General features: G+C 41.6%; 1 protein-coding gene across 5 annotated transcripts in view; it reads right to left on the bottom strand.

Annotated features, from left to right (window-relative positions):
• ABCC4 (ATP binding cassette subfamily C member 4) overlaps positions 1–26704 on the bottom strand; it is a 216277-nt gene that overhangs the window by 93188 nt on the left and 96385 nt on the right. For 4 of the 5 annotated variants that reach the window (XM_060079793.1, XM_060079790.1, XM_060079794.1 and 1 more), the window contains 6 exons: positions 21022–21118; positions 17386–17595; positions 15905–16045; positions 15072–15109; positions 14587–14681; positions 12710–12856 (listed from right to left, as the gene is read on the bottom strand). In XM_060079793.1, coding sequence (XP_059935776.1) covers positions 12710–12856; positions 14587–14681; positions 15072–15109; positions 15905–16045; positions 17386–17595; positions 21022–21118 — 728 coding nt within the window. The remainder of the gene's footprint in view (positions 1–12709; positions 12857–14586; positions 14682–15071; positions 15110–15904; positions 16046–17385; positions 17596–21021; positions 21119–26704) is intronic. The other variant, XM_060079791.1, reaches the window with a different exon arrangement.

The following is a 26704-nucleotide window of genomic DNA, read 5'->3' on the forward strand; positions in this document are numbered from 1 at the left end:
GGGCAAACGGGTTCTTTATTTTCAATTCGAGGCAGCCTATCTCTATGGTTTCCACACAAAAACCAGTGGGGACAGTAACGAGAGGATTCGGCAAGAAGGTAAAGAAGACCATGCAGCTGACAGAGGCAGAAGAGACTGCAAAAAATTTCCTGTGCTTCGATGGTATTAAAGGTGAAATGGAACAATGGAAGAGACGGTATTTTAACAAGTTTAAACTGTCAAATACATTTACAACGTTGCTCTGAAATGACAAGACATAGGGCGGTCGTCCAAATTTATCACACTTCAGGCTGATGTATGTTCAGTGATAGGGAACTACATTATAACTGCCAACAGACGAAACCTGTCGTGCAGCAGATCTCTGAAACATTATACCGTGTGCGGAAACTACTATCACAAAAATCCTCCAAGTCCTTACAACCTATTTTTGGTTTTCTTCTTCATCAAATTATTTCTAAGCCAGTTCTGCAGGATGAGAAAATCATGGAATTTCAGAGCTTAAGGCCTCTCAGACATAACTGAGGTTGAATGCCAAGACTTGGGACGAGGTAGGTGCTCCCTGCCTAACTAATACAGCCACCTGGCAGGCAGGTGTTAACCAAGTACTCTCTCTGTCTTCACTTAGGTCTCTCCACCCAAAATTATGTATTCATCACTGACCTCAATGCCATTTTACCCAGCCAGTAAGTTATGGCATTTACATGGTTAGTTTATTAATGCTAATTGAGAAATATTTATAGGAAAACTGTTCTATTGCATTTGGTATGCCTTTAACTGCATTAAAAATGTAATCTACAGTTTATAACAACTAACAGGGAATCTCATTTTCATCCCAAGCTGCTTTAACCATTATTTTGTGCAAGAAGAAGTTTTGAAGTATCAGAATGTCCATCTGACAGAAATGCAGGAAAACTGCCTGGAATTAACCTGAGTGAACAAACCACGAAATTTCTCTAAAAACATCCCATGAATAAAATTTGAAGGCTGGACAATCTAAAACTGCCTTAGGTCAACTTTAACTTTCACTTGTGAAATTTGCCATTTTTCATGCTTTTTGGAAAAGGTGAATACATTTTGACCAGTTACAGCGTTTTCTTTAAAAAATAGTAAGTTCCTGCTGCTCCTAAGAAGTATAGCCGTTCCCTGGAATAATTACAGTGTTCCATTTAAATAGAAGTTATATTATAAAAGTTCAAACTGTCTTTACTTAATTACACAATAGACTTCTGTAATAAACTTCAGCCGTATCATTTTCAAACAAACAAAACAGACCAGATGTTTGGTACTTATATGCAAAACTGAGCTCCTGCTGTGAAACCAAATTAAAATGAACTCGGGAATGAAGCTAAGCCCCGATGAAAACAAAAACAAAACAAGCAAACAAACAAAAAACATGCAGTTGATTTTGCTTTGTAGGTTGTTAGTCTTGATCATTTACATATTTTTCCTTGCATCTGGGAAAATACACACATCCTTTCCCACCATTTTATCAAAATTAACATATTCCTCTGGATTTTGTAGGGGTAAAAAAAGACAAAAAGAAAAATCTTTAAAATTTCATGATGTCACTTAGTCAAAATTCAATCAATGTCAGTTATTTCCTGGGCATTGCTTTACATGCTTTACATAAAGTAATTCTCACACACATAAAAAAACGTTGGTACTATTATTATACAATCATCCCCACTGTACAGATAAAGTTGAGGCAGACAGAGTTTAAATGACTGGACAAAGGTCTATCTGTCGCTGGCCAAGCTGGATTCACATTCAGGCAGGTTGATTCCAAAGTCTGTTCTCTTTACCACTGGGCACCGTGGATACCAAATTACAGTAGTCAAAACCACTATTGTAAAATAAAGGAAAACCATTCAATTTGGTGTTGGTAAAGTCAAAGATCACTTTATTGGCTGGTTAATATTCAAACCTTAAATTTTACATCTCTTTAATAGAATCTAATAATATGAATCTTATTCTGGTGTGACAATCTAACTCAAAAGAAGTCTCTCTCATTCACACACACACACACACACACACACACACACACACACACACCACCACCACCACCACCACCACCAGCCCACATCAATGCTGCTTAAGATAACTGTGCTTCAATCAAGAGGATCTTGTTTGTGCCAGTGAAGTGACTGGCACAGCTCTTACAAAGCTCTGTCCTAGCAGATCTGAGACGTCGCAATATCTCCACCTACATCCCAACTCCATTTCCATTAACAGCTTTAAAGTGACTACTGATGACAATCAAAGTTCTCTTATCTGATATCAAATAAAAAATGGACATAAGAATTAAGGGGAGAGAAAAGATGAGGTATATTTTTAAAAATACTCAATGTTTATCCAAAACCTATAAGGTACTCATTGTGTTACCTAAAATTTCAAACCTTAATCTTATGTTAAGAAGTTGGCAACTTGGTTATAACAAGAACTAAGAGACGAAACACCTGAAGGCCACGTCAATTAAGCATGAAACTCTTTTAGTGTCTACTTTGTGAAAGGAGATGTGAGTGGTTAGAAAATTTGATATAAAGGGGAATTAAACCTCCCGCATTCAAGTTTTAAAATTCCCTAATGTATGACTGAAATATACTCACCTGGTCTAAAGACTTGACAATTTGTTTAAAAAAACAGCAGCTTATCTGATTGTAGGCTAAACCACTGACTGGATTACACAGGTGCTGCCTTTTATTAGCATGGCTATTTATGTCAACAACTATTTATTTAATCTTGAAGTCAAGGAAGAACAATTTTCCAGCAACACTGATTACTCATCATCTTGAAATACGTGTTTATTTTCCTTCTATTTACAGGATTATGTCAAGAGTAACATTTAAAACTTGGCACCAATAAGAAATATTTCTGTCTACAGTATCACCCATTGGTGGAACTCATTAACCCATATTTGACAACCTTTTCATTTCTATGCTAAGAGGAAAATATAGTGAAGATTTATATTACCATGAGATATAATTTTAAGATATTACTGCCACTTTATTTTCCAAAAAGGAAAAATAATAAATTTATAGTTCCACCAAAGAAAATAAATTTTATGAGCCCATGCCAGTCTGACACCAACAGAAAAGATTTTAAAAATTCTAAAAATAATGACTACATGTAAGAAAGCAGTTTCTTCTTATTCTATGTTTAAATATGTGAAGGTAATGAAAAAAAATTAATCCATGATCTTGACTACATCTCAAAGCACTGCTACTGACCTAGATAAACAGAATTATTTATGTAAGAAAATATGTTTAAGGCCAAATCCACATGCACTGTGGTATCTGTTCAAATATCTCTGTGTAGAACAGAAAGAGGTGGAAGCTTTGTTTTTCTTACCACACCCTCAAAAGTCTCTATACATTTTCATTATATGCCTCAAGCAGCGGAAAGAATAAGTTCAGTCACTGAGTCAAAAGAACGCTTCTAGAAACATCCACTTGAAGTTCAGAGAGAAATCATTAACTAATTATCGACTTAAACATCCCCAAATCAGGAACTGGTGCTGAAAATCAACCAGGGCAGATACTCTGGTTTCTCCTGACGTGTTAACGACACGCTGCTCTGGGGCACTGCCTCCTCCCAGCAGCAGACCCAGAGGCAGGATTCCCCATCATGAGGGGCGTGACTGTGTTTGGAATAATGTCTGGATAAAGGTTCTTAAACACATAACAAGTCTAAAATAGACTTTCCAGGTGTTCAAGAGGTTGTTGAAACATTTCCCCGTGGGATACAATCTATTAAAATGCAGATGCAAAAAAGAAATGAAAGGAAAATATTTCCAGAACAGAGAACTTGATTTCATGATATCTTTCCATTTAACCACAGTATTTTAATAAACTTCCACTCAAGATGCACTTTGAAGCTTGTCAGATGGACTTTCTATCTAAATGAGGGGGAAATTTTTAACAGAATAATCGTGGTTACCAAGAATGAAAAGAGGGCTTCCCTGGTGGCACAGTGGTTGAGAGTCCACCTGCCGATGCAGGGGACACGGGTTCGTGTCCCGGTCCGGGAAGATCCCACATGCCGCGGAGCGGCTGGGCCCGTGAGCCATGGCTGCTGAGCCTGCGCGTCCGGAGCCTGTGCTCCGCAACGGGAGAGGCCACAACAGTGAGAGGCCCGCGTACCGCAAAAAAAAAAAAAAAGAATGAAAAGAACACTAAACAGATCGTAGTTGATTGCAATGATAACATTACTTATGGAGAAAATGTCATTGCTTATGTTCTACGTACTGTCAAAGCACTTGTAACACACTTCTAAAAAGCCCAAAGAGGACTTCCCTGGCAGTCCAGTGGTTAAGACTCCATGCTCCCAAGGCAGGGGGCATGGCTTCAATCCCTGATCAGGGAACTACGATCCCACATGCTGCAACTAAGAGCCCACAGGCCTCTGAATCTGTATCTTTTCTATATGGAATTGTAGAATATTAACACTAGATTAAAAAAATAATAATAAACAATCCACTGGTGGCAAGTTTTTAAATTTGAAAATGCCTTGAAGGCAGGACTTTTTGCTCCAATGCTTGGGACCACAACTCACAACCAGTAAATGACCAACAAATGGTCATTCTGATGAGTAAAAAAGCCCCAGTTAAAAGTCAAGTGACAGTTCTTCCAAAGCTCTGTTCTAGCGGAGCGGGAACACTGCAACATCTCCACCTACATCTCAGCTCCCTGTCTAATAACAGCTTACTTATGTCTACTGACATTTTAAAATGGTTCAATTCCCCCTCTTTACTTCTTAAGGGACTGTAGTTTATAAGGTAAAACTACCAAGGTATCAAATATTTAACCCTCTTAAGTGCCAAGATTCGTCTTCAATGCACAACTAAACCACAGGGAAACGTATCAGGTGTTCGACAGTTTCATTTCCATGACTGACTGGCATTAGGAGAACTTGGAACCTTCCATAGTCTGGTTCTATGAGCCGCAGCTTCCAAAGAACCAATACGTGTGGTTTTTTTCTTCATGCCATCAAATACCAAAAACAAAGTCCACGATAAATAATCTATTACAAATTCTACTTTTGAAAATAAAGTATAAGGAAGAATTCAATTTAATATAAACACCAAGTGTTCTTTCAAGACTGTAAACTTCCACTGTCCTTTGAGATCATGGCATGGAGATATTCAGATCCACTCCTGAACACCCTTTCTTCTATCCAGTCAACAAATACTTACTAAGCAGCTACAGCTGCCCAATCCTGATTTGGAGGCTTTCACAGTTAACACCACAGATACACTCTAGGAGGGCAGAGAGCACAAGGCAACAGAGGAGACAGGCAGTCAATACATAACTACCTAAATTATAATTTACTTGTAATTGTGAAAAGCACTATAGAGATTAAAAACATAACTTTATGGGGACTTCCCTGGCGGTCCAGGGGCTAAGACTCCAGGCTCCCAATGCAGGGGGCCCGGGTTCGATCCCTGGTCAGGGAACTAGACCCGACATGCCACAACTAAGAGGCCTAAGAGCCCACACGCCTCAAGGAAGATCCCTCACACGGCAAAGAAGATCCCACATGCCGCAACTAAGACCGGCGCAGACAGACAAATAAATAAATAAATAAATAAATATTTTGAAAATTAATTAATTAATTAACTAAAACATAACTTTATGTGAAATAAAACATTGCTGGCTCAATGTTATTAATATTTGGATTTTTTCCCATTCTCTTCATGGCAAAATAATACTAATAATGTTTAAAATAAAGGGGAGGCAGGGAAGAAATGGTAACAGAAGATGAAGGCTCCAGTTAGAAAATGAAAATCAAACTTCGCCCCATGGTGTCATAGGAGAGCTTTGAAATCAAATCTTTGAGGGGAAAGACTTGGCCGTAAAGCAAAACCATATGGAATTTTCAATCCAGGAAATTGATATACTTAATGTTTATTGTTGTTGAATCCGACCTCGAAGAACTATTCCAATTTCTCTTGAAATAGCTGTACAAAAGCAATGAACTGTGTCATAAAACTACTTTGATGTATTTTCTGACTGTCACAAACAGCTACAAGGTTGAAGTAATAGTGTGTGTGTGTGTGTGTGTGTGTTTATGTCTGGGGAGGCAGGTGTTGTTAAATAACAGTTTTTGAATTATACTTACACTTGGGCCTTCCCATCCATGGGTTCCACATCCTTGGATTCAACCAACCATGGATCAAAAATATTTGAAAAAAAACCCAGAAAGCTCCAAAAAGCAAAACTTGAATTTGCTTATATAAGTAAAAGTATAAGTAATCTAGAAGGGATTTAAAGTATATGGGAGGATGCACATAGATTGTATTAGGGACATTGAACATACTCAGACTTTGGTATCCACAGGGGTCCTGTAACAAACCACCCGAGGATACCAAGGGATAACTGCACTAGAATTCGTACGTCCCATAAAATAATGCCAAATTACTGAGCACACTAAGACCAGAAAATGGAATACAGCAGTGAAGTCCTGGGTACCAAAGACTGCCTGGCTCCAATTAAGCTGAAGGTTGAGACAACACATATTAAAATGAAGTGGAGAACTTCTATATCCTATGATGTTAGAAAAGTTTTAAACGCAATCAAGTAAAATGTCATCCTTAACAATCTCCGGAGACAGTACCATTAGCACACTGAACACGGTACAAGCTTCTCAAATCTTATCTTTTTAACATTTTATTGGAGAACGACAGTGCTTTCTCTGTTACTAAATTGTCCGTATTTCCATGTATGCTGATTAATGGAGAAAAAAAAATGGATAAAGAGTAATCAGAACATTCTAATAGATTTAAAATGTACACCAAAATGTTGCAATATTTACCAGGTGTAGACAAGTGCTATAATAATCACCTTTATTATAGAGATTACTGACAAAATAACAATGATAATCAAATATATGTAACTATTTAAACTCGTAACAAAGGCTTCTATGATACTATTAGCAGTAAATGAGCAACACCCATAAAATATGACTTAATATCACCCTGATAAGACTTTAAGTACATATAACCATTGTTATGTGGAAAACATTATTTTTAATATGTCACAACCCAACAGGGTTTAATTACCCCACCTACTTCAAACTATTAGCTGTTTAATTGAAACCTGAAAAAGTAATATTTATGTGGCCATGGAGAATCATTATGATTGATGAAATCTTTTGTGTTATTCCCATTATAGTCACTTGCATTTGTTATTTTTAACAAGGAAAAATGAAAGGGGAAATGTGTGTTTTAGTTTTGCAACAAAGCTTTTCAGATGATGACTAACTTCTTCCTTTGAACACAAAAAGCCTCTTTAACTAATGTACATATAAATATGTTCTCTACAATGTGCACTAAGCAAAGAAAGGGAAGAAAAACAAAGGCGGGGGGAGGCTGTAGGACTTAAGCCAGAATTAAAAGCAACCTAGGCAAGATGAGTACATGAACGCTGTCAGGATAGTTGTTATTCTTATTCTCAATTACTTACAGCTCATCTGTTCTCAAGGAAGAAAAATCATAGTTTCTTTTAACCATATCCACAACAGATCTCACTTGAAAGGAAACATAGCAAGTGATTTGGCATGAATGGGCGTATTACCAATTTTCCAGCATCACTACTGAATATTTATGTCGGTGACGAATGATGACACTGGTGAAATATTTTAACACGAAGCCTTGCCTTGTAAATCGTCTGAATGATGCTGTGTCAAAACAACACCTACCATAAATCAGAGGTTTCAGGACCAGTATTTCTTGTTCTAACATGCTACCTGCTCAGCAGAATCACTTGTGTGAACAAGCATAGATTACTGTGTGCTAAGCAGAGCCATCTTACCTCCTAACTTATAGAGCTATAATTTAACAGGCCTATTATCATCAAGGAAATTTTGACAGTGCTGAAATATTATACTTGTTAAAAATATGCATTTAGCACTAACCTCAGTGGTCGTTTGCACTGAATAAACAGACAGGTATCCCTGCAATTATTCTTCTTCCCTACGGATGACTCTTTTTTCTAGCAAGGCAGTGGTCTGTTGGCAACCGATTTTATAAATAGTAGAGCAAGAGGGTTATTCTGATAGTACAAAAAGCTCACAGTACAAAAAGCTGACCACGTTGCCTTCAAATCACTTTTCACTTCTTCACAAGTTATTAGCAACTTGTAGTGGAGGCTAAGGACTCCCTTTCCAGGTTAAAGAAACGGCAATAGTTCAAACCTCCACTACCCTCCTCCTTGCTCCAACCCTCAGTTCCTACATGATGCACATCCTAATTCGGGGTATTTTACATGCGTGAAATCTGCAGAGCCTCATTTCCCACTCAGTCAAGTTGGAAATATTAATCCTTAGGGCAATTCTAGAGTTTTGATTACGGAAGATAAAAGAATATGTCTTCTCTTAAACTGTAGTGCTACCAGAAGAATAAAAAGAACAAAAGAAATTAGTACTTTTTCTCTTTTGATAATGCGTTAGCTCTAACTTAACTTGATCTGTAAAGAAAAACTAAGGATATACATTTGTACCTTTCTTTTTACACTGAATGCATAAATAAGTGAACTAACACGTGTGCACACTGCAGAAAAATCAGTCACGTGAAATGAACCTATTGGCCACAATCCAATTAACTTCATGTTTCCGTAAGAGAAGAAATACAACATCTAGCAATGCTGGTGGCACAGTTTCTTAGAGCCAAATTAACAAACTGACAGAAAATAAACAATTATTTATCCGGAATCCATTACACTCCAAGCACTCAGCCGAGTGTTTTGTCACAAGGAGTAGGCATGAAAAAGCAGGACAACTATCTTCTCATCTTGTCTCCAAAACAAAGGGTGAAATTCTAGACATTTGATAAGAATAAAATATTTCTGCTGACTCTGATGGCATGGATGAAAATGGAAGAAACTGTGTGGTCATATTTCTTACAAAACTCATGTTTGACTCAGGTCCTACAACTGACCATATTCTACCCTTCAGGAATTAAAATATATCCAGTCAAGATGTCAGCAGCGGGGCTTCCCGGCTGGTGCAGTGGTTAAGAATCCACCTGCCAATGCAAGCGACGCGGGTTCGATCCCTGGTCCGGGAAGATCCCATCCCACCTGCTGCGGAGCAGCTAAGCCCGGGCACCACAACTACTGAGCCTGTGCTCTAGAGCCTGCGTGCCACAACTACTGAAGCTGGCACACTTGGAGTCCATGTTCCGCAATGAGAAGCCTGCACACCGCGACTAAGAATAGCCCCTGCTAGCCGCAACTAAAGAAAGCCGGCACGCAGCAACCAAAGCAGCCAAAAAAAAAAAAAAAAAAGTCAGCAGCAGTCTATTCCAGTTAGTAGGGTACAACATATAAACTAAGAAATCCCTGGCAGTCCAGTGGTTAAGCCTCCGTGCTTCCACTGCTAGGAGGGCAGGTTCGATCCCTGGTAGAGGAACTAAGATCCTGCATGCCGCACTGCACGGCCAAAAAAACAAAAAAAAAAAAAAAAAAAAAAACCAAACGTGTTATTAAAAAAAAAAAAGAAATCTAAATACCTTGTTTGAAATGCTAGATATTTCAGGACAACAAGAGTTTACTGTTTCACACATAATAAACCACAACAATGTTTTTAAAATTCTGTATCAATACTACAAAATACAGATTCAAGACATAAAAATGGAATTTCCAAGAAATCTTTAATACAAAAAAACCAGATTTTGCAATAAGGTGCCCCTTACATTATATCCCTGAAATAATGTAGATCATGCTGCCCTCTTGTGCCAGATGTAGAAAATAAAACAATTTCTGCCTGTTCAACGGAAACACAATTTGGATTCAAAATAGAAATGATCTCTAAATTTCTAACTGATTTACCGTTGACCTGAGATTTGCGTTACCTGTGTATGAAGATCTGATACAAGTGAAATGCAGCTTCGGTGATAAAAGAAAAGATTGGCTAGGAAGAGGCGGACGCAGCAAACAGCACAGGGACACAGCCCACATCTGCAAAGGCACTATACTATTCAAATCCAGCTGCAATCAAATCGTGTAAGAAAGGTCAGGGCCCCTGAAAATGTGTGGCACTTTAATAAACACACACAATACCATTATTAAAATACATCAAAGGAAGAAAGCATAGCAGAGAGATCGGTGAGATAATGGGAAGGTAAGAAGAAAAGAGAAAAAAGAAACATTGCTTTTGCCATTCTAAGGAACAGATTATGAAAGACCAGTAGGCAATAAGGTATCAAATTATATAAACAAACTAAGTAGGGGCTTCCCTGGTGGCGCAGTGGTTGAGAGTCTGCCTGAGGATGCAGGGGACACGGGTTCGTGCCCCGGTCTGGGAAGATCCCACATGCCGCGGAGCGGCTGGGCCCGTGAACCATGGCCGCTGAGCCTGCACGTCCGGAGCCTGTGCTCCGCAACGGGAGAGGCCACAACAGTGAGAGGCCCGCGTACCGCAAAAAAAAAAAAACAACAACCAAAAAACAAACAAAAACACAAACTAAGTAAACTTCATGCACCCAATACAAGGATTCAAAATGGAGAGTAACATAGCCACTGGAGCTTAGAGGGATGGAACCCTCTTTAAAATCGGCTTCCTGGAATGTTAAATTGCAGGCAGAGAAACTATGCTACTCAGAAGAACCACACACTGCATTAAACGCAGATATTTAATGCAACTTAAAAGTCAAGCATGTCCATCTCCCTACTGTAGAGGGGAATTTTAAAAAGTATTATATAATTATTAGGTTATACACTATCAATAATGTCAACTAAGAAGCATAATTCCTACCCATGTAAGAATCTGTACTTTTTCCAACTGTAAAAAAGTACAAAATTTTTATCCAAACAGAAAATTAAACTCGATCACTTATAATTTTTAATTACAAAAAGTTTGCATCTACCACTAAAAGAGTAAATAAATAATTCTTGGCCCCTAAACCTTTTAGGCAAACTAGGCTTTGTAGTACTTATTTGGGCTTCTATTTTCTTGAAGGAATGAAGTCCTGCTAATACATACAGGAGGGGGAAGCAACATAAACACGAGCGTGCCAGCTGCTCTAAGATTAGCGACCTCGAAGATGTAAACGTGGTCCCAAATCCTTGAATAACAAATAAACCAGCGTCTGGAGAAGCCTACAGGTCTTGAACGTGAAGAGCCTGGTTAACTGTGGTCACAAGCCCTCGGAGGCTGTGATGACAGACACCCAGTCCCACTCAATGCTCCCAACTTTATGGTTGTAGTTTTCACATTAACTGACAAATTGAAGCAACTTCACAGCCATAAGAGCACATCATCCTCCAATCACTTTTGCACTGTGATGACATAAAAAGACGAGATCTGGGTGGGCCTCTGCAGTTTACCGTCCTGTGCTCTGCACAGTGCCTGGACTAAACAACATGTGCTGAATAAATGTGCACAATATGCTGCCCTGAACAGTCTTACTGAATCCTCACGACAGTCTTGTGAAACAGGAAGCGCAGCGGTTATTCCCATTTCACAGGACAGGAAGTTCCCAGATACCATGTAGTCACAGTCACTAGGGTTCATTAGGCACTGAGGGTATGCTAAGCACTGTGAATGTATTAACCTAATTAATTCTAACAGTATCAACATATTAATGAGTGTGTGAATAGCACCCCCATTTTACAGATAAAACTGAGACACAGAGAAATTAAATAACCAACACATAAATATTAATATAATGTTAACAGACTATTACTAACTAGCACCAGAACTGAACCCAGGCAGCTGGCTCCAGAGTCCATACTTTTAGAGCAAGGCAGACAACATCCTGCCTTGAGATTTGCCTGCCCAGCAGTACGTATCTGCTTTGGCCTTGGTCACACGGCTAGCTGATGGCCAGGACAAGGCTACTCCTGTCCTCCCTCCAGCCCACATCCCTGCCTTGAAAGGTACTGTCAATCATTGCCAGCAAAAACAAAGCCACCCTGGGCCTCACCACAAGTCGAACCAACTGAACAGAGAGGGCATGTATGCTGATGAACTAACTCTGCATAGGAGCCCAGGTCAGCAGCAAGACAGGTCAAAGGCCTGAGGGTGGAGGAAGCAACCACTGATAAACCTCCAGGGACACTCATATCCAGAAACTTACTACTGAAGATCCACCTGCTATGGACCACAAGGCCTCTTACATATCACCAAAAGTCCAATGTAAATTATACAGTTAATTTTATTGAAAAGGTTGTTTACATTTCACTAATCTTGGGTTTTAATTAATTTTTCATTACCATTCTAGGTAAACCTCATAGACACGGCACATGCCAAAGCTCTGTGATTCCACAAGCGGATGGGAAATGAAAGAAAGAAGCACACAGCCCGTCGTGTAGAGATTCATTATAAGAAGGTTCTAGCAGACAACCTACCTTAACAGAATATAACACAGCCAATATTTTAGCAACTAGCCAAAAATATTTAAATATATTTGCATCAAATGTGGGGTGTTTCATTTGCCACACAACAAATCGGTTCCTAAATCATTCTGCAAAGTGAACATACACTTATCTTTCCACACACACATAAATTGGAATAAAAGCTTATATGCCTCTATATTCAGATATCCCCATATTCAGATAGCCCCTCATAGGTGAAAAATACCAGCAGAGCTTTTTGTAGAAAATGGATCAACACGCACAGTGATTTGCTTCCAAGCATCTCAAATATCAAACGTAATCAGGCATTAAGTACGATAATAAGACATAGTTACTTTGAAACTTGGTGTCTGACTTACCTATTGGGTTTCTATCAAAGAACAATACTGGAGCTCTCAAAATGGACTCGAACATTTGGTTGTGCAAAGTTTGTGACGAACTAACAAGGACGTAGAAAACCAACAGAGATCTGGCGATGCCAAAAAGGACGGCAGATACAGTTAACCCTGAAATAAAGAAACCACTCAGCACAAGATCTCTGCCTTTTCTTCAAGGATGCTAAACCATGCCACGCAGCTTATAAAGATATTACGTAAATACTTTATTCCATTAAGCATCTGGATTCTAAAAGAGTTTCATGCATTCACAAGATACATTTAAAAAGAAGAATATAAAAATCACTGTATTCCTCTCATTAAATAGAAACCTCATGGGGGAGAAACATCAAGTGTAAAATAAAATTTCATTCAAGGATTTCCTAATTCAATTATACATTCTACTAAAAACTCAGAAGAAAGATAATTTTAAAAAGTAGTGGATGGTCCCTTCTTTGCATTTGAAATCTTACTAATTACAACATGTCTCAATCTAATATTGTGATATGCTTTGGTAACAGCATGTGAATTAACAGGTAACAGGAAAAATGATTTACTACCATTTCCTTGTAGACAAAGCCCAAGTAGCTTTAAAGAAAATAACAATACCACATTAATTTTCAAGCAGAAAATCTAATTCTGGCTAACTGAATTGTAAGAAAAATGCAAATTATAAATATAAATAATCATTTAAATTCCATTTTGTTAGTGATATAAATGAGTACTTACTATGCACATAAAAATTAAAATACCCTCCCCTAAGATCTTTTGAACTCACAATGCTAAATAGAATAACTTCTGTAATAAATATTCCATCAAGTACTTTTTTCCCTTTAGACGACACAACACTATTTAAACCCTGAGAGACGCTCAAATTCCTGGATTCCATCAATAGGCATTTTCCTTAGCCCACCATCCTATATGAATGTATAACAAAATCCCTTCCTTCTTCCTTTAAGCCCCCATAGTCCACCAATTCAGAAGGTAAACAGCTAATGGATTTAGATGTCTTAGCAAGAGATCAACGAAATACACACAAAATTTCAGTGAGTATGTTCTTACAGAGATAACTCACTCTATCTTTGCAGAAGGCTTGTGTGAGTATTTCCTGTGGGAATATTTAAAATTTTAGATGAGGATTTCCTTTTAAAAGTATGTAATGCTACATATATTCTAGGCACTCTTGTGAAAACAGACAGCTATGTTAATATTAGCCTGGCAAGCCAGAAGTTAAATTAATCGCACAGTTGCGGACATGATAACATTGTGATCTCAAGGTAAGAAAGACTCGGAATCCTAATTCCCAGACACTGGATTTCTCCCTGCTTAGCTTCTCTCTTAAGTAATTAGTGAAGCCCAAGAGATGAGCAATGTGGCAAAGGGGAGTTTTGCATACCTACAAGGGAATAATGCTTTTATTTGGGGGCCCTTGCTGCCAGAGGATTTCATCCAAGGTCCATAAAAGCCAAGGTTTACTCAGAAAGAATTGGAACAATCCGAACCACAGGGTGGGGATCCGTTTCTAATCCTCTTGCCCATCCATATAATGATGTAAGATTTAGCTAAAGCAACCTATTAGAATAGACAATAGCCACATATTTCCAGTGGCTGATTTTCTGAATGTGCAATCCTGGTTTAACTTCCAAAATCCAGTACAGAGCAAATTAAGAGTTTTCATTCAACCTCTCTCTTCTAGTAGATTTTAAAAATAATTATTCTAATTAATTCACAGAATAAATGCGACTCAGACTCTTAATCTGTTAAGACATTACTGAATGACTCCTGGAAGGCCTAGTTGCTCACACGGGCTCATAGTAAGCACCTCAGGCTCTCATATAATGGACCAGATGATTCAATTTTACCTGAGTAAATTCCTAAGTACCGGGATAAATCGAGTTTTTCAGTTACATTCCCTTGTCCATTAACAGTGACATTCAGGGCACTCTGTTCATTCGCCCTATGGAACAGGGAAGAAAAGACATTATGCAATAGACGGAATTAGGTAAATACAAAAAAAAATTAACCTCGATTTAGGAGTCATGTTTTATGCTGGAAAATGTTTCCCAGCTCACAAGGCCCTGTGTCTGTCTACCTTATAAAAATTCAATTTGAATCATGACTTACAGTTCTCAAAATTGTCTGTAAGGAACCTGCTAAGGGTCAGACATCAGGAGAGACCATGGGAGGGTCACACCCACCAGCAGGACCTTTAATTTTTCTTCAGGGAAACTACATGAGGACCAGAAGAGGAGGCTGAACAAGCCCCATCTCTCCCCCATGACTGTATGGGAAACCGAGGATTCGTGTCGATTTTTTAGCACTTTGGGTCAGACCAGGAATCACTCACCAATATGAAAGCCACCAATCCTGAAGGACGTAGGCAACCTGGAGCGGGAAACAACAATCACTCAAACACTGGCATTACTGACCCCCTCAAAACCCCACTCACTAGAATGGATGATGGAAAGGCTCCAGAGAACGGACACGGTCCTTCCAGCTCAGGTCAGTGGCGAGCCCCGCATCCCAGATAACCACAGGTCAGGGAAGGGCATGTGACATTTTAAAATCTCTAAAAGGCTTCATATTTTTCCTAGAATCTCTCTGTCACGCACACACAACACCAGGAAGCCTCACTTATTTTGCTCCGCACATATTAATGCTTTTCAGTGCAAATCCTAGTGGACTGCAAAATACAGTAATAATTGTATACATGTCAGGATTTTTCCAAGGAAAAAAGCTTGACAGGTACTGTGATGGTCAGTTTTCTGTGTCAGCTTGACTAGGCCAGTCTCCAGGGATTCAACGAAACTCTCACCTAGATATTGCTGTTAAGGTGTTTTGTAGATGTGGTCCACATCTATCGTCCGAACGTAAGTAAAGAACACTGCCCTGAACAGTGTGATGGGGCTTCTCCAGTCAGACGAAGGCCTTAAGAGCAATAATTGAGGCTTCCTGGAGAAGGAAGAAATTCTGCCTCAAAACTGCAGGGTCAGCTCCTGCCTGGGGTTCCAGTCCGCACGCCTGCCTTTCTGATTTCAGATTCACCCAGCTAGATCCCACAATCTCAAGGAGTCAGTTCTCTGAAATAAATCCCTTAATACACATATTAAAAATAATAATACAGTAAAATAAATAACACAGTACCTTAGGGCACAGATCAAAATAAATGTCCTTACTTACCTGAGCTGCGATGTTTACAGGAATAAGGAAAATGATGATAAGCCAGTGGGCACCAGCTGTGAAGTAATTCATGTAGGCCTTAAAACCAACTTTTCCTTCCAAACGGCTCTCCTCAGATAGTGTAACCTGTATATTCTCAGTCTGGAAAAGGAAAGGCAGTGAGAGACAAAAATATAAATAATGAACCCTAAAATTTTAAAAGTTCAACAATGACCTCCACTGCAAAGCTGTGGGGAAAGAGACACAACTTATATGGTGACAGGAGTGTGCAAGATGGTCCACCTCCTACAGAGAAAGGTGTGGAAATACCTAGCCAAACCATGTATGCATTTCCCCAACCATGCTACTTCTAGGAATCTATTAGAGATAAGGAATACCATTTGCACCATGTTCTTGGGTACCTTTGCTTAAATTAGAACACCAGGATTGATAGCCCACTTACAACATAACTGATTAAGGTATAAAGGCAGAAGCTTTTTCCAAAATAATTATACAAAATGTTATGTAGCTAAAGTATCCCTCTAGTTTATTTGTGTCACTCAATTATAGAAACATAAAACAAAAGTGTTCAAAATATTAGTTAAATAGGGTAAACTGAGTTCACACTGTGAGCTGGAGACATGTGAGTTTGGATAGCAGGGGAACAGCATATGATCCAAATCTATTTGGTTCCTGAATTTCAGAGAGGGATTCCTGAGTTTGGAATGTGACTGACTAATCTGAATTCTTATCAGAATCATCCAGGCTCCCGGGTTTGGATAGTGAGGGATTGGACATCGAGGAATACCTGTGCAAGGTTCTAAGGGAGATCTAGTGCATTTCTGTCTGGAGGACTTAGAATACATTATAGAGTCACATGGGCTATGGATGTCCTGGGCTCCATGCTGGCCACTGGAAATGCAAGGTGGATAAGGTGTGGTTCTCGGTCTTGAAAGATAAGAAAGACGAGAACTAACTCCAAAGTGTCTATGTGTCAGGTCCTTTGGACATGCTACCTTTGGCCTATCACAGGCCATCTGACAATGGGGAAAAATACTACCATCAGTCATCTGCACTGCCAGAACACTCCAACACGTAGGAAAAGTAGCTGATTTAATGTAAGTCATAGCAGGCTGGGTATGAGGGGGTCTTCAAATTAAGCCTCTGGATGAATAAGGGAAGCCAGGGTCTACCAGAGCAAGTACGATTTAACTATGGTAACATGAAGAGTTCTAATGTCAATATCACATGCATCCTGGAATTCACAGCAGTACACCCACTACTGGAGTCCGTAAGATTCTCGACCCTACACCCAAAGAAGAACCCTAATCAGGCTTGCTCCCTCCATGCTCTTTTAATTCTACCAATTCCACGGAATAAGGCCTAGGCAACTTAGGATCTACTTTGGGACAAACGAAGATGTCATGAGCGGAGCAGCCTGAAGGTCCACGAGTCCACCAAGAGCAGACAGACCGGGACATGTCGCAGGATGACAAACTCACATCTTGGTCCTCTGGAGCGGCATCTTTCAACGAGGGTCTGGAAGACTGTTGAGACCAAACTGAGGACTCGGAAAAGGTGCGATTCCTCAGAGTTGGAGTTCCTGGAACTGTAGATGGCTCAGTCTCCTCATTCTCCTTCTTTAAAATGGAACCAAAATCTATCCCAGATTTCAGGAACTCAGTGTAAGTCCCCTTCTGCACCATTTCTCCCTAAAATAGCAATAAAGAATTTGAAAGGAATGCATTTGCATTTGACTATACTAATATAATGTAAATACTAATCAAGAGAAGTAAATTAATCTTAAATTATGATTTTTGTTAAAAAAAATGACCCTTAGACCTGAAATTCTGGTTAACAAATCCAGTTCAGTTCAACTGAACTGAGCATTCTGTTCTCTGCCACACCCTGCATTAGGTCCTGGGGGATATGAAAGAAATGTGTGATCATGCATTTAAAATGCAGGCCACCGACGTAACTATCATGGGCATTTTCAGGGAAGCAAAAAGCACAGATGTTGGTGGGAGTATCAATATAGTCTGTTTAGACAACACGGGAATTGAGAGCACTCATGAGTGGCGTCTTCATGGTCTTTACAACCTCCCCACAAACGCAGAAGCTAGAAAATTCAATATTCCACCTGATAAAGTAGCTAAACAAGGAGGCCCTAAGACTGGGATGGCTCTAATGCCTTGGTACCCCATGCCACAAACGAAAACTTCAGCCAGAACCCATGCACTTTAGTCTGAGAAAGAACTTAGGAACAAACAACCAATCACAAGCATCCAGTCTTCCCCAAATCAGGCAACTGCTTCAACTATACCAGTCTAATACTTTTCTTTGAACACATGTGACACATCATTGTACAGTTTCCCTCACTTACAAAGTTATATAAAATAATGCGCAGAAGATTTCTATTTTTTCACCATACAAAAAGAGACACAGCGGATTCATTCAGTTGCAAACAAAATATGGAAAATCCCAGGATGCAAAACTAAGCAAAGGAGGGCAGCCCTGGTGAAGGCAGTATGGCTGAGTCCCTTTGCTGTGCATCTGAAACTATCACCACATTGTTCACTGTCTATACTCCAATATTAAATAAAAAGTTTATACATATATATATATATATATAACTAATTTTAAAATGAGAGAATAAAAAAAAATACTAAACAAAGGAGGGCAGCCCTGGTGAAGGCAAGACAGATGGAAGAAGGTGGGCCAGGACCCCAGCTGGTACCCCTCTCACCCTATCCCCCGAGGCAGGCCACTGGGAGAAACCCAGTGAAGCCTTTGGGTACCACCTGACACTGCAGAACTAGAAAATTATTCAGGATATATTGTGTCTTGTTCCACTTGGGAAGCAAAATGCATACACCTTCTTTAAGGAAATTACAACTTTCTACTTACTTATCTGTAAGATGCACAGGGAAATGACTAGTGGTACAAAGAAAGCAATTTTACTCTGCAGCCAAACGTTGATAATTCTGGAGGGACAAGGAGGCAGTCATCCCCTCTCTGCCGTGAGAGAGGGACCAGACAAACAGTAAGGATAGACCCCAACTCACCCAAGGGTGCTCACCAGCGGACAACTGCTTGTTCTGACAGTACTAAAGCTGAGGGTGGTCTCCTCCAAACAAGCAATAAGGGGGTCCTGAAACATCCACACCCTGGTTATTCTGGTCATTCAGGTTACTCTGACAATCACCGATTCTGTGCTCATAATACTGCTAATGCTGGAGCTTTACCACACTAGCATCATGTCTCTGCATATGAAATTGATTATTCTCAAGCTGGAAGAATCTGAGCCCCCCATTTAGGGAGGAATGGAGGATCTGCATTTTAATACTCTTCTTTATGGCAGAAATTCATTTCATAAGTGAAGGCCTATTGGGACAGACAAGGGTTCACGATGGAAGTGCTGAGGAACACAGGCAAACAAGCAGCGAAGCATAAAACCACCACTGACTCGGCAAAATTCTCATTAATCTCCACTCAACCCCCAAACACGTGAGTTGTTGTGCATTCAATGAATGGTGGCCCCCCAAAAAGGTATGTTCAAGCCCTAAACATGACACCTCTGAACATGACCTTATTTGGGTACAGCTTCTTTGTACACGTAATGAAGGAAAGATGGCGTCATACTGGAGTACGGATGCCTTAAATCCAATACAACCGATGTCCTTATGAGAAGAGAAGAGCCTAAGACAGACACAGGGACAATGGCCACGTGACATTGGAGGCAGACACCACAGTGCTGCAGCTGGAAGCCAAGGAACCACAAGGAAGGCCGGTGAACCCCAGAAGCTGGAAGGGAGGATTCTCCCCTAGAGCCTTCAGGCAGCGCACGGCCCTGCCAGCACCTTGATTTGGGACGTGCAGCCTCCAGAACAGTGAGAAGATATATTGCTGTTGTTTTAAGCCCCCTAGTCTTCAGTAGTTTGTTATGGCAGCTCTAGAATCTTCTTAACAATACCAAGACTTCTGTTTCTGCCGTTGCCCATCCAGCAAACACTGGAGCAATCTTTTTTTTTTTTTTTCTTTTTGAGGTATGCGGGCCTCTCACTGTTGTGGCCTCTCCCGTTCCGGAGCACAGGCTCCGGATGCGCAGGCCCAGCGGCCACGGCTCACGGGCCCAGCTGCTCCGCGGCATATGGGATCCTCCCAGACCGGGGCACGAACCCGTATCCCCTGCATCGGCAGGCGGACTCTTAACCACTGCGCCACCAGGGAGGCCCGGAGCAATCTTTTAAATCCCACCTCAGACCACATCACTCCCCTGCTCTGGACCGCCCAGCGGCTTCCATCCCACTTCCTGGCCCGCGGCCCACTGCTTAGAGACCAGCGCCCTCCACGTCCCCCTGCTCACTCTCCTCAGACACGCTGGCCATCCTGCCATTCCTCCAACCTGCCAGCTCAGCTCCTTCCTTAGGACCCCCTCCCCCAGGTGCCTGGATGGCCTCACCTTCATGTCACTCAGGCCCAAGAGGCACCAGCTCCTCAGGGAGGAAGCCAGGATATCAGCCCCACCCCCTCTTTCATCACATCTGTCCCCGTAAGAATGGGAGCCCTGGGAAGGCAGGGCTTTGTCCTACTGCTGCACACGATCCCACACGTATCAGACCCATAAAAAGATCTGAACAGTGAGACAAAGCAACTGGGTAAACCAGCAGAGTGGGCATCTCTAACTGGGGGTGCTCGGTTACCCATTTTGGTATTAATGAAAGATGCTCTTTAGGCAAACTGTATAACAAACAGGTGGATAAAAACATGTCTCTGTATCTCTAATTTCCAAATAATACACTTTGATTTAGGTTGTGGAAGGGGAAAATAAAAAGTTCTAAATCAAATAGCATCATTATCCTTAACAATTTTCACAACAACACTGATAATTCAGCAACTCTGCAGTAGCACTTTTATACAGTGTAGGGTTTATGTGGCTTAGAGTGTAACAGTGATATTTCTAAGGTCTTTGGATTCATCCTCAAAGTCATGGATACTGGCTCTGAGAAAAGGGGGGCATAAAACTGAGGCAGAAAAGGGCGTTTACGAAGAATCCAAGGAGAGTGACCTGCAGGGAGGGCTGGCCTTCAACAAAACTAGGTGCTAGCAATTTCCACATACTTTTAGAAATTACTTACATCTTTCAATATCAGAATCTGACTTGCAGCTTTTAGGTACTGCAACTGATGTGTCACTAAGATTGTGATCTTCTGATACAAGGCTTGACAAATGCACCTACAAATGTAAAAGGTACAGTATGCAAAAGCACATTAGTGGAGGTGCTCCAAATTGGAAACAGAGAATTTGAAAACATAATGAGAAAAAGACAAGACAGCAGTCAAAGTTCTCTACTTCAAACACCAGTATGAATACAAATTAAATACAAATATAAATCAATCAATTCAACTAGGTCCTCAAATCAGCAGCAAGTTTGAATCTAGCTCCACTAAAAAATTCTAAAAAGCAGTCCAGTGAAAGATGCACCAACTGTTAAGTTGTTTTTCCTAAAACTGATCTTAACAATTATTTACAGAGTTCACGATGAAAAACAATGGAGTAAAACTGAGATTCCAAAAGTTGACTGAATTAAAATACTAATTATTTTATACCTATGTTGAGAATGGGAGAAGAGTGATCTATGTCATATAAAAATGTACACATTTTTCGTAGACAGTTTCCTAGGTGATTGTTTATGATGTACATATTAGCCCCCTAAAAAAGTCATAGCTTCTCAGTAACGTTAGCCAGACTGCATTTTGTAGACATTTCTTCCCAAATAACATTAGATTGAAAACAAATGCAATCATGGCCTTGATCAGTCTCTACAAAACTCCCAGTCTCATCCAGGAAGTAAATCTTATTTCATTTGCACTGAAAACTTTCTGAATGTGAAAATGAAAGATGAGAGTCCAAACGGTCCACATCACAGTGGAAGTCATCCAGTGGCTCAACCCACGCCAATTCTCTTAGCCAAAATCCCCTCAAGTATTCAAACTTCAGAGTTTTTTTTTTACAGTAACCCCTCAAACTGCTCAACATTTTAAATGCAGACCCCTAGGGACTCAGCCCCAGGCTCATCCCATAGGGGTCTACAACCCCTCTGGGGAAGCGAGTAGCCGGATCCAGGGCCCCGGTGACCACGAGCAGGGCTCCAGGCATGTACTCTGGGTGCCCGAGCCCCTCGCAGAGCAAATCTCAGGGACCTGGGCCACAGCTCAGCCTGCTGAGTGAGCCAGATGCAGAGTCTGGAGGCAGCAGACTGCAGCTCAGTCCCTCTCACGAGCCTGACAGCGTCGGACAAGCTACTAAACCTCAGTGTCTTCATCTCAAAACAAGGCCAATGACAACTCACCACATGTTCTGAGAAATCAAACCACCAATCCGCTCAGTACACGTCAGCCCCCTCCTGCACTTCTCCTAACCCACGAGCAGTCACGTGCTCTGGACTCAGGACAGAAAAGTCCTAAGGGGACACGCTGGACACTGGGTCTGTGATCAAAAGCAGGATTCCAGGATGTAGACAGACACCAGTGCTTCATTATGTCCAAACGGACTTACTTTTACCTTTTGACATGTCTTAGTTCAGATTTTGTACTAAATTTCTTGACCAAGTAAACACCTTTTCAGACTTAGCGCTAAAGCTTTTAATGGAATTGTTTCTCCTAAATTCAAAATTATCTGTCAATAACCACTGAAGGCAGATGTTAATCAAATCTAATGGGCTGCCATGTCCAAGACAGAGCTACCCAAAAGTTTTAGAATGTTTTCTTCCTGTAATTCCATCACAGAAAAGGTAATGTAAATAATTACAATAAAGTGATCATTTGATGGCTACAAATTTATTCCTAATTAAGACTTTTAATCCAAATCTCTAGGAAAATAATCTATCTTCCAAGTTTTTAAGAGTAAAGATTTCCAAGACATACCATAAAAAAAAATTGATTCAGGGATGAGTTCTTTAAGCATTATTCCTATATAAGGGCTGTGTTAATCCTATAATACTATATATATTCCTATATAAGGGCTGTGTTGACAGGGGATACATCCCGTAGCAGAGTGAATCAAATAAGAATGAAAAAGAGCACCCATCTACATTCATTCATTCGACAGGCTTTGGTGAGATACTAGGCACAGTCTTAACTGTCGAGCATACATCCACAGGTGAAGAAAGCAGACACTACTCAGCACCATGTACAGGACACACTAAACAAGTATAGAAAATGCACCATCAGGCCGTGATGTGTGCTCTGAAGGAACAGCAAGGGGGGCTGCGGTCTTAGATGGGGGTGACACGGGAGCCCTGAGACTATCTGGGGGAAAACATCCTGGAAAAAGGTACAGCGGGTCTAAGGGTCCTGGGACAGAACATGCTAGGCTAAGGAACCTTCATGCATTCACAGCTTATAGCGGGTGGGGAAGACTGATAAATGGTCAAGTGCAACCCACTGAGGGCTGCGGGAAGACAGAAGGGCACAGGCTCCCCCTGAAGGAACAGGAGGGAAAGGCAGGGGCTCTGGCATAGAGGGAGCCATATCTACAGACAGACAGACAGGTGAGAGAAAGGGCCCGTCACAAAGCCAGCACGGCTGGAAGCCGGAGTGGGTGTGAGGACCAGCTGGAAAGGCTGATGGGGGCAGATGGCAAAGAAGCTCGTTCTCCGTTTGAGGACCTGGAGCTGCAGCCTGAACAGGAGGGGAGTCTGTGAAGGGCGGCAGCAGGGAGGGCGAACTGTGTGGACAGCAGCGTGGGCACCTGACCAGGACAGACCCGAGAGCCGGTGACGCAGGAGCCGGGGGGTCTGGCCACGTGGGGCTCTCTGAACCAAAACGGGATCCACCGCTGGACACAGGTGAGACTGCATCAGTTCACCTAAGGCTCTAACCTTCCGTAGGTGAGAGAATCCACTTAAGGTTTACAACGTATAGTTGGAAAACTCACAAACCTTAATAACCTCGGCTATAGATTCATGACTCAGGGAAACTGTTCATGGCAAGTAGAAGTGCGATTCGTTCACTTTTAATACAAAACACTCCCCATTACTAAGCTTGGACACGACCACCATCTTCCATAGCAAACTGTTCCATCCAATTTTCTAACTCGTTGAGAACATTCTCCAGTTGCTGCTGAGTGATTTCCTAAATTGCATTCGTGCTCCCTGCCCTAAGTTTCCCCAGAGAATGTGGTTCTGATTAGCAAACAACAGTCTGAACAAGGCTGCTTCTATCAAGTGTACATCCAAGGTCATTAAACCCAACAGCTCTAAACACTGCCTGTGTTAGAAGAAGAACCTGCGAGAACTTCTGTGGTCAGCACCCTGGGAACAGGGAGGCTGAACTGCCCGTGATGCCAGGAGAACGGGGGTGGGGAACCTCGGTCACAGCACTAGCGCCCTTTCACTGAACCCATGACAAGCCGCAAGGCACTTCTCTAAGGGAAAAATTCATCAACTCATGATCAGGAGAGGGTGGGAAAAGGGGGTCAGATCAGAGAGCTGGAGGCCATGCCACGTGTCGGCTGCCCTGCTCTTGTGTTCTGAAAGATTCAAGGCTACTTGTGCACTTTTTTTTTATTGTGGTAACATATACATAACGTAAAATTTGCCATTTCAACTGTTTTTAAGCATACAGCTCAGTAGCATTAAGTACGTTCACACTGCCATGCAGCCATCACCACCATCGATCTCCAGAGCTCTTCCACCACCCCAAAACTAAGCAAAAATTAACATACAGACTTTGGTGGAACCCGCCAATGACCCCTGCTTAGTGCATGTGGAATCCCAGCTCCCAGTGTCCAGAGCTCAGGGCGGCCTCACCCGTCTCTCTCTCACACGGCTGACTGTGCGAAAGCCTCTTTACTATGCTACTTAGGACTTGCTGTGAATGAAGTTTTTCCCCCCCAAAATTCATGTTGACACGTTATTCGCCAGTACCTTAGTATCTGGTGACAGGGCCTTTAAAGAAATAATTGTTACCCTTAATTACACGGGGCCTAATCCAATCTGACTGGGGTCCTCAGAAAGAGAGGAGCCCAACACCTAAGAGCAGGGCACGTGGACAGAGAACAGACCACGTGCGGACACAGCGAGAGGACACGGCGAGGAGGATGCCGTCGGAAGTCAGGAAGAGAGGTCTCAGCAGCAACCAAACCCACCCACACCTTGACCTTGACCTTCCAGCCTTCACCATATAACAGGCTGCTATAGACTGACTGTTTTTTTCCTCAAAATTCATACGCTGAAACCCAATCCCCATAGTGAAGGTACTAGATATGGGGCCGTTGGGAGGTGATTAGGTCATGAGGGCAGAGCCTGCATGAATGGGATTAGTGCCCTTATATAAGGAATCCACACGGCTCCCTCACCCCTTCTGCCACGTGAAGACACAGGAATCGGGCCCTCACCAGACACCAAATCTGACAGCGCCTTGACCTTGGGCTTTCCCAGCTTCCAGAACTGTGAGAGATAAACTTCTCTTATTTCTTAGCTGCCCAGTCTATGGTCTCCTGTGAGAGCACCCTGGACAGACAGAGCCCTAGCAAACTAAGAGGAACTGACAGCGAGAATTTCAAATTGCTTCTCTCTGCCGTACAAGCTGCATCCTCCAGGCAAGGACGTGCCTGCTGCTGTTCTCACAGCCTTGCTTCTTCCCATTTAGCAAAAGGAACTGAATCCTATTCTCAGTGTCCACCTTTGCTTCTAATCTTCTTATTTAGCAAAAGCAACTGAATCTTATGCTCAGCCTCCACAAACCCTTCTGGCCTGCAAACCCACAGGGCACTTCCCGCTAAGGCCAGTGCACAGGGAGCTTTCCAACTTCACCTGAAAGCCTACAGCTGCCCACTTCTACTTCCATTTAGCATTTACCATCCTATAAACAGACCCTCTAAACCGCGACTCTGCTGAACTTTTCCCAGGCATCCGTCTTAACAAGCTCCATAGAGACAGATTCCTTAGAGGCAGAAATGAGAGCTGAACGTCTCACTCTCCCTTATCCTGCCCCGTGTGGGTCCCTCCCCTCTCCTGGCTCACTGTTCTCCTCTGTAAACTAAGAGGTTTTTTGCAACAGCCTCTGTAAGGGCATGGATCTCAGTGCACACAGCAGGGCTTTAATAAGTGCAGCTGGAAGGGCTCGTTGGCTTTAACAAGGTGCACAACAGCAAGGCAACTACCCGTGGGGTAGGTGTGGGTGCCGTTTCACAAAAAGCAAGTTCACAAGGCTTTCGAAGAGGCCTGTCTAGACTCCATAGAGGCCTCAGTCAGCGTGTGTTAGGACACATTATACACAGAAAAGCATCAGAGCTGTTCTGCTTCAGGGATTCCGTGGCCAAACAAGAGCCCCTGACAACACATTCCAGAAACTCAAAGTGGAAGTCAGTATTTCAGCCAGGTATTAGATACCGAGTTTGAAATTCAACTTAACCCTACAATGTGGGTCTAAGTATTAGTTCTAGCAAGCACCCATGAAGCAATGTTAAATATTTGAAGTCATACTCTGAGGTGGAAAAAAAAGTCACTCTTAAATTCTAGACTTTATTAAGTACTTCCAAACCGATCCAATAATAAGCATAAACCAACTAGGCCTTTCCATGGAAGCCCTATGTCACTACTGAAAACTTCGATTCTAACACGCCTTAAACAAATGATGGAGTCAAAGGACCGGCAGCTAAGTACCAGGTTACCGAGTCCCACTCTCCGATTTGAAATCCATACACCGTCTTTCTTACTGCTGGGGTCCGGATCTATTCAGTGTCTGGTGATGAACTGCAAGCAACAGGGAGATCTGCCATCTGCCCCTCTACTGCCTAAAGCATGGCCTCCACTGG

The sequence above is a fragment of the Mesoplodon densirostris genome, chromosome 17 (genome assembly GCF_025265405.1).
Source record: "Mesoplodon densirostris isolate mMesDen1 chromosome 17, mMesDen1 primary haplotype, whole genome shotgun sequence".
In the NCBI taxonomy this organism is placed as follows: Eukaryota; Metazoa; Chordata; class Mammalia; order Artiodactyla; family Ziphiidae; genus Mesoplodon; species Mesoplodon densirostris.